At 53.4% G+C, this 9,629-nt stretch overlaps 1 protein-coding gene across 8 annotated transcripts in view; it reads left to right on the top strand.

Moving 5' to 3' along the window:
- Nucleotides 1-3,692: 3,692 nt before the first annotated feature.
- Nucleotides 3,693-9,629, top strand: part of ltbp3 (latent transforming growth factor beta binding protein 3) — a 236,795-nt gene continuing 230,858 nt past the window's right edge. For 7 of the 8 annotated variants that reach the window (XM_059641649.1, XM_059641648.1, XM_059641647.1 and 4 more), the window contains exon 1: nucleotides 3,693-4,104. In XM_059641649.1, the coding sequence (XP_059497632.1) occupies nucleotides 3,864-4,104 (241 nt within the window). In that variant the 5' untranslated portion in view covers nucleotides 3,693-3,863. The remainder of the gene's footprint in view (nucleotides 4,105-9,629) is intronic. The other variant, XM_059641654.1, reaches the window with a different exon arrangement.

The raw sequence follows: 9,629 nt of genomic DNA, 5'->3' as shown, positions 1-9,629 counted from the left end.
GTGTTCATCCAGCTGCACAGATGGTTTTCTCTGGTTAAATGTCATTGTCACTGTGGCAGGTGAGGAGGGGTAAAGGATGCTCAATCTTATCCTGACTGATCTGTCCTTCACAGGAATGTATCTGTTCATAACAGTGACCAATAAAAGCACAATCCTTATGAGCATGTCCCATCTTCACATTGAGATTACCTGCCATTGTGTTGTGTACTCCTAACACTGGGATAAGCAGAACAGATTTCTACGATAGATACTATCCTTATTTTTAACCATTTTTTATCTGCAGTTTGCAGGAAATGACCTTTTGGAAACAAATGGTTAGGGGCGCCAACAGGTCTTTTTTCCAATGTCATGAACAGCAGTAAGCCTCTTCAAACTGAGAAGCTACCACTTTCCTCCAGATGCTCCGGTTTCCTCCCACAGTCCAGGGATGTGCAGGTTAGGGTGGATTGGCTGTGCTAAATTGTCCCATAGTGCCCAGGGATGTGCAGGTTAGGGTGGATTGGCCATGCTAAATTGTCCCATAGTGCCCAGGGATGTGCGGGTTAGGGTGGGACTGGCGGTGCTAAATTGTCCCATAGTGCCCAGGGATGTGCGGGTTAGGGTGGGACTGGCCGTGCTAAATTGTCCCATAGCGCCCAGGGATGTGTGGGTTAGGGTGGATTGGCCGTGCTAAATTGTCCCATAGTGCCCAGGGATGTGCGGGTTAGGGTGGATTGGCCATGCTAAATTGTCCCATAGTGCCCAGGGATGTGCGGGTTAGGGTGGGACTGGCCGTGCTAAATTGTCCCATAGTGCCCAGGGATGTGCGGGTTAGGTTGGGACTGGCCGTGCTAAATTGTCCCATAGTGCCCAGGGATGTGCAGGTTAGGGTGGATTGGCCGTGCTAAATTGTCCCATAGTGCCCAGGGATGTGTGGGTTAGGGTGGATTGGCCGTGCTAAATTGTCCCATAGTGCCCAGGGATGTGCAGGTTAGGGTGGATTGGCCATGCTAAATTGTCCCATAGCGCTCAGGGATGTACAGGTTAGGGTGGATTGGCCATGCTAAATTGTCTCATAGTGTCCAGGGATGTGCAGGTTAGGGTGGATTGGCCATGCTAAATTGTCCCATAGTGCCCAGGGATGTGCGGGTTAGGGTGGATTGGCCATGCTAAATTGTCCCATAGTGCCCAGGGATGTGCGGGTTAGGGTGGGACTGGCCGTGCTAAATTGTCCCATAGTGCCCAGGGATGTGCGGGTTAGGGTGGATTGGCTGTGCTAAATTGTCCCATAGTGCCCAGGGATGTGCAGGTTAGGGTGGATTGGCCATGCTAAATTGTCTCATAGTGTCCAGGGATGTGCAGGTTAGGGTGGATTGGCCGTGCTAAATTGTCCCATAGTGCCCAGGGATGTGCGGGTTAGGGTGGATTGGCCATGCTAAATTGTCCCATAGTGCCCAGGGATGTGCGGGTTAGGGTGGGACTGGCCGTGCTAAATTGTCCCATAGTGCCCAGGGATGTGCGGGTTAGGGTGGATTGGCTGTGCTAAATTGTCCCATAGTGCCCAGGGATGTGCAGGTTAGGGTGGATTGGCCGTGCTAAATTGTCCCATAGTGCCCAGGGATGTGTGGGTTAGGGTGGATTGGCCGTGCTAAATTGTCCCATAGTGCCTAGGGATGTGCAGGTTAGGGTGGATTGGCCGTGCTAAATTATCCCATAGTTCCCAGGGATGTACAGGTTAGGGTGGATTGGCCATGCTAAATTGTCCCATAGTGCCCAGGGATGTGCGGGTTAGGGTGGGACTGGCCGTGCTAAATTGTCCCATAGTGCCCAGGGATGTGCGGGTTAGGGTGGGACTGGCCGTGCTAAATTGTCCCATAGTGCCCAGGGATGTGCGGGTTAGGGTGGGACTGGCCGTGCTAAATTGTCCCATAGTGCCCAGGGATGTGCGGGTTAGGGTGGATTGGCTGTGCTAAATTGTCCCATAGTGCCCAGGGATGTGCAGGTTAGGGTGGATTGGCCGTGCTAAATTGTCCCATAGTGCCCAGGGATGTGTGGGTTAGGGTGGATTGGCCGTGCTAAATTGTCCCATAGTGCCTAGGGATGTGCAGGTTAGGGTGGATTGGCCGTGCTAAATTATCCCATAGTTCCCAGGGATGTACAGGTTAGGGTGGATTGGCCATGCTAAATTGTCCCATAGTGCCCAGGGATGTGCGGGTTAGGGTGGGACTGGCCGTGCTAAATTGTCCCATAGTGCCCAGGGATGTGCGGGTTAGGGTGGGACTGGCCGTGCTAAATTGTCCCATAGTGCCCAGGGATGTGCAGGTTAGGGTGGATTGGCCGTGCTAAATTGTCCCATAGTGCCCAGGGATGTGCAGGTTAGGGTGGATTGGCCGTGCTAAATTGTCCCATAGCGCTCAGGGATGTGCGGGTTAGGGTGGATTGGCCGTGCTAAATTGTCCCATAGCGCTCAGGGATGTACAGGTTAGGGTGGATTGGCCGTGCTAAATTGTCCCATAGCGCTCAGGGATGTGCGGGTTAGGGTGGATTGGCCGTGCTAAATTGTCCCATAGTGCCCAGGGATGTGCGGGTTAGGGTGGGTTGGCCGTGCTAAATTGTCCCGTAGTGCCCAGGGATGTGCAGGTTAGGGTGGATTGGCCGTGCTAAATTGTCCCGTAGTGCCCAGGGATGTGCAGGTTAGGGTGGATTGGCCGTGCTAAATTGTCCCATAGTGCCCAGGGATGTGCAGGTTAGGGTGGATTGGCCGTGCTAAATTGTCCCATAGTGCCCAGGGATGTGCAGGTTAGGGTGGGTTATAGGGGGATGGGTCTGGGTGGGTGCTCTGAGGTTCAGTGTGCACTTGTTGGGCCAAAGGGCCTGTTCCCACACTGTAGCGATTCTATGATTGTTCGTCCGGAGAAATTTTGACTTTTACTCATCCATTCTGACATCGTAAAGATCAAAGCATCGGCTCCGGCAAAACTCCCCACTTATACTTCAAATGAAACTTACCTATGTAAACGTGTCACGCTGCAGTTGCACGCTCTTGCCACTGGCGGCAGAGTTGTCTCCGCTGAGATGACAATTTGTATGAGCATTTTGTTTTAATTCAACTTATAATGCGTTAAATTGACGGAACCGGAGCTATAATCTGTACAAATAAATGAAATTTAAAGTCCAGGCGTCTGTTTATTTTTCTCTCTCTCCTGTGTCTCTGAAGGGAAATCTGTAAACCAGAAATCGCTGTAACTACGTCCATTTGTTTTCAAAGATGGAGTTTGTAACAGGAGGGCTGAAGTTTGTTTAAGTTTGCTGAGATCTCTCCGGGAGATGTGGAGGAGGAAATTTTTGTGCAGTCGAGGGAAGGGTGTCTGTGTGTATGTGTGTCGAGAAAACTGACCCGACTTGAAAACCCGGCATTAATTCCGCCGAATTTCAGGAGGAACGACTGACGATGTACAGCTGACCCGACCCTAGCTTCAGCAACACAGCAATACCCTTCAACATTTTTTGTAAAAAAGTGTTCTCCTGGCCCACAGCCAGATCACGTCCAGGGGGTCTGCTCATTTTGCAAAAAAAAATACACACACACGCAAAAAAAACTTTTTGCAACTTGAAACCGTCTTCAGATTTTTGTGATTTTTTTTTGCAATGCACTTTCTCTCTCTCTCTCTCTCTCTCTGTGTGTGTCTCTTGGAACAGAGTGAAATGCAGGACACACCCCCTTGCTTTCCAAAGTAAGGTTTGGAGCGTGTCCCACAGTTCAGACTAACCAAGTTAGTGTTAGTGCAGTGTGGTGTTGGGGAGTTTTCTGTGTAAAGACAACACCGAGAGAGAGAGAGAATATCACCTCGTCCCCTCTCTCTCCTGGACCCGGGGATGTTGATATGCTTTCCATGGATTTAAAGCCTGTGAGTTTGCTGGTGGCACTGGGGCTAGCGTGGGTTTCGGTCCAGGCTAATGAGCAATGGCAAGAACGGTTCAAAGTCGTGTTCACCCCCACTATCTGCCAGAGGACATGCTTGAAGGGGCAGTGCCAGGACAGCTGCCAGAGGGGTAATACTACTACCCTGGTCAGTGAGAACGGACACGCTGCCGATACCTTAACAGGTTCTGGCTTCCGAGTGGGTGAGTTCCAGTGTCTAACGTCTCCCCTTCCTCCCAGTTCCTGCTCTCCTTCCCCACTCTCCTGGCCCAGCCCGAAACTGCTGCCCTCCAGCTTCACCTCTCGCCTCCCCAGTACAGGGACGGTCTCACCTTGGGGTTGGGGAGGTGGCCGAGACTCCGGAGGGTTTTGCAGGATTGGGAATTTCAAGCTGCAGTCATATCCCACCCGCCTCCCCCATCCACCTCTTCACAGTCACTGTCATTCTGCTGAAGTTAAATTGTTGGCGGGGAGTGGGGGGCGGGGTCCCTTCTAGTTATCGGACCCTCGTAATGCCTCAAATGCATATAAATATAGTCCTGTAAGCGATGTCTTTGGTTTGCTTCTGTTGCCTCGATATTGCTACTGTGCAGAACCATTTGTGACCATGGATATATACAAAGACTTTTCTTAATGAATAAAGTGCATTTTTAAAAATAAATAAATAGAAACTGTACACCCAGGGAGCAGGACAATCGGCCCATTGAGTCCGCACCAACCCTCGAAAGAGCATCCTACTCTATCCCTGTAACCCTGCTCACACACCCAGGCTTCATGTCACGAGACACAATAGGACACTTTCACACAGCCAATCCCACCCTAACCCGCACATCCCTGGGCACTATGGGTCAGTTTAGCACGGCCAATCCACCCTAACCCGCACATCCCTGGGCACTATGGGACAATTTAGCACGGCCAATCCACCCTAACCTGCACATCCCTGGACACTATGGGACAATTTAGCACGGCCAATCCACCCTAACCCGCACATCCCTGGGCACTATGGGACACTTTCACACAGCCAATCCCACCCTAACCCGCACATCCCTGGGCACTATGGGTCAGTTTAGCACGGCCAATCCACCCTAACCCGCACATCCCTGGGCACTATGGGACAATTTAGCATGGACGATCCACCCTAACCCGCACATCCCTGGGCACTATGGGTCAGTTTAGCACGGCCAATCCACCCTAACCCGCACATCCCTGGGCACTATGGGTCAGTTTAGCACGGCCAATCCACCCTAACCCGCACATCCCTGGGCACTATGGGTCAGTTTAGCACGGCCAATCCACCCTAACCCGCACATCCCTGGGCACTATGGGACACTTTCACACAGCCAATCCCACCCTAACCCGCACATCCCTGGGCACTATGGGTCAGTTTAGCACGGCCAATCCACCCTAACCCGCACATCCCTGGGCACTATGGGACAATTTAGCATGGACGATCCACCCTAACCCGCACATCCCTGGGCACTATGGGTCAGTTTAGCACGGCCAATCCACCCTAACCCGCACACCACTGGGCACTATGGGACAATTTAGCAGGGCCAATCCACCCTAACCCGCACACCACTGGGCACTATGGGACAATTTAGCACGGCCAATCCCACCCTAACCCGCACATCCCTGGACACTATGGGACAATTTAGCACGGCCAATCCCACCCTAACCCGCACATCCCTGGGCACTATGGGACAATTTAGCACGGCCAATCCACCCTAACCCGCACATCCCTGGGCACTATGGGACAATTTAGCATGGCCAATCCACCCTAACCCGCACATCCCTGGGCACTATGGGACAATTTAGCACGGCCAATCCACCCTAACCCGCACACCACTGGGCACTATGGGACAATTTAGCACGGCCAATCCACCCTAACCCGCACATCCCTGGGCACTATGGGTCAGTTTAGCACGGCCAATCCACCCTAACCCGCACACCACTGGGCACTATGGGACAATTTAGCACGGCCAATCCACCCTAACCCGCACACCACTGGGCACTATGGGACAATTTAGCATGGCCAATCCACCCTAACCCGCACACCACTGGGCACTATTGGACAATTTAGCACGGCCAACCCACCCTAACCCGCACATCCCTGGGCACTATGGGACAATTTAGCACGGCCAATCCACCCTAACCCGCACATCCCTGGGCACGATGGGTCAGTTTAGCACGGCCAATCCACCCTAACCCGCACACCACTGGGCACTATGGGACAATTTAGCACGGCCAATCCACCCTAACCCGCACACCACTGGGCACTATGGGACAATTTAGCACGGCCAATCCCACCCTAACCCGCACATCCCTGGACACTATGGGACAATTTAGCACGGCCAATCCCACCCTAACCCGCACATCCCTGGGCACTATGGGACAATTTAGCACGGCCAATCCACCCTAACCTGCACATCCCTGGGCACTATGGGACAATTTAGCACGGCCAATCCACCCTAACCCGCACACCACTGGGCACTATGGGACAATTTAGCACGGCCAATCCACCCTAACCCGCACACCACTGGGCACTATGGGACAGTTTAGCACGGCCAACCCACCCTAACCCGCACATCCCTGGGCACTATAGGACAATTTAGCACAGCCAATCCACCCTAACCTGTACATCCCTGGGCACTATGGGACAATTTAGCACGGCCAATCCACCCTAACCTGCACATCCCTGGGCACTATAGGACAATTTAGCACAGCCAATCCACCCTAACCTGTACATCCCTGGGCACTATGGGACAATTTAGCACGGCCAACCCACCCTAACCTGCACATCCCTGGGCACTATGGGACAATTTAGCACGGCCAATCACACCCTAACCCGCACATCCCTGGGCACTATGGGACAATTTAGCACGGCCAATCCACTCTAACCTGCACATCCCTGGGCACTATGGGACAGTTTAGCACAGCCAATCCACCCTAACCCACACATTCCTGGGCACTATGGGACAGTTTAGCACAGCCAATCCACCCTAACCTGTACATCCCTGGGCACTATGGGACAGTTTAGCACGGCCAATCCACCCTAACCCGCACATCCCTGGGCACTATGGGACAGTTTAGCACAGCCAATCCACCCTAACCTGTACATCCCTGGGCACTATGGGACAGTTTAGCACGGCCAGTCCACCCTAACCTGCACATCCCTGGGCACTATGGGACAGTTTAGCACAGCCAATCCACCCTAACCTGTACATCCCTGGGCACTATGGGACAGTTTAGCACGGCCAATCCACCCTAACCCGCACATCCCTGGGCACTATGGGACAATTTAGCACGGCCAATCCACCCTAACCCGCACATCCCTGGGCACTCTGGGATAATTTAGCACAGCCAATCCACCCTAACCCGCACATCCCTGGGCACTATGGGACAATTTAGCACGGCCAATCCACCCTAACCCGCACATCCCTGGGCACTATGGGACAATTTAGCACGGCCAATCCACCCTAACCCGCACATCCCTGGGCACTATGGAACAATTTAGCACGGCCAAACCACCCTAGCCCGCACATCCCTGGGCACTATGGGACAATTTAGCACGGCCAATCCACCCTAACCCGCACATCCCTGGGCACTATGGGACAACTTAGCACGGCCAATCCACTCTAACCCGCACATCCCTGGGCACTATGGGACAGTTTAGCACGGCCAATCCACCCTAACCTGTACATCCCTGGGCACTATGGGACAATTTAGCACGGCCAATCCACCCTAACCTGTACATCCCTGGGCACTATGGGACAATTTAGCACGGCCAATCCACCCTAACCTGCACATCCCTGGGCACTATGGGATAATTTAGCACGGCCAATCCACCCTAACCTGTACATCCCTGGGCACTATGGGACAATTTAGCACGGCCAATCCACCCTAACCCGCACATCCCTGGGCACTATGGGATAATTTAGCACAGCCAATCCACCCTAACCCGCACATCCCTGGGCACTATAGGACAATTTAGCACGGCCAATCCACCCTAACCCGCACATCCCTGGGCACTATGGGACAATTTAGCACGGCCAATCCACCCTAACCCGCACATCCCTGGGCACTATGGGACAATTTAGCACGGCCAAACCACCCTAACCCGCACATCCCTGGGCACTATGGGACAATTTAGCAGGGACAATCCACCCGAACCCTCACATCCCTGGGCACTATGGGACAACTTAGCACGGCCAATCCACTCTAACCTGCACATCCCTGGGCACTATGGGACAGTTTAGCACGGCCAATCCACCCTAACCTGTACATCCCTGGGCACTATGGGACAATTTAGCACGGCCAATCCACCCTAACCTGTACATCCCTGGGCACTATGGGACAATTTAGCACGGCCAATCCACCCTAACCTGCACATCCCTGGGCACTATGGGACAATTTAGCACGGCCAATCCACCCTAACCCGCACATCCCTGGGCACTATGGGGCAATTTAGCACGGCCAACCCACCCTAACCCGCACATCCCTGGGCACTATGGGACAATTTAGCACGGCCAATCCACCCTAACCTGTACATCCCTGGGCACTATGGGACAATTTAGCACGGCCAATCCACCCTAACCCGCACATCCCTGGGCACTATGGGACAACTTAGCACGGCCAATCCACTCTAACCTGCACATCCCTGGGCACTATGGGACAGTTTAGCACGGCCAATCCACCCTAACCCGTACATCCCTGGGCACTATGGGACAATTTAGCACGGCCAATCCACCCTAACCTGTACATCCCTGGGCACTATGGGACAATTTAGCACGGCCAATCCACCCTAACCTGCACATCCCTGGGCACTATGGGACAATTTAGCACGGCCAATCCACCCTAACCCGCACATCCCTGGGCACTATGGGGCAATTTAGCACGGCCAACCCACCCTAACCTGCACATCCCTGGGCACTGTGGGACAATTTAGCACGGCCAATCCACCCTAACCTGCACATCCCTGGGCACTATGGGGCAATTTAGGATGGCCAACCCACCGTAACCTGCACATCCCTGGACACTACGGGACAAGTTAGCACGGCCAATCCACCCTAACCCGCACATCCCTGGGCATTATGGGACGATTTAGAATGGCCAATCCACCTTAACCTGCACATCCCTGGGCACTATGGGACAATTTAGCACGGCCAATCCCACCTTAACCTGCACATCCTTGGGCACTACGGGACAGTGTAGCACGGCCAATCCACCCTCATCTGCACATTCCTGGGCACTATGAGACAATTTAGCACAGCGAATTCACCCTAAACTGCACATCGCTGGGCACTATGGAACAATTTAGTACGGCCAATCCACCCTATCCTGCAGATCCCTGGGCACTATGGAACAATTTAGCACGGCCAATCCCACCCTAACATGCACATCCCTGGGCACTATGGGACAATTTAGCACGGCCAACCCATCCAACCCGCACATCCCTGTGCACTATGGGACAATTTTGCACAGCCAATCCATCCTAACCCGCACATTCCTGGGCACTATGGGACAATTTAGCACGGCCAATCCACCCTAACCTGCACATCCCTGGGCACTATGGGACAATTTAACACGGCCAATGCCACCCTAACCTGCACATCCCTGGGCACTATGGGACAATTTAGCACGGCCAATCCACCCTAACCCGCACATCTCTGGGCACTATGGGACAATTTAGCACGGCCAATCCACCCTAACCTGCACATCCCTGGGCACT

Source organism: Stegostoma tigrinum, chromosome 42, assembly GCF_030684315.1.
Source record: "Stegostoma tigrinum isolate sSteTig4 chromosome 42, sSteTig4.hap1, whole genome shotgun sequence".
NCBI classification, from domain to species: domain Eukaryota; kingdom Metazoa; phylum Chordata; class Chondrichthyes; order Orectolobiformes; family Stegostomatidae; genus Stegostoma; species Stegostoma tigrinum.
The sequence above is the reverse complement of the archived record's forward strand: the minus strand, read 5'-3'. Positions and strand labels throughout refer to the sequence as shown.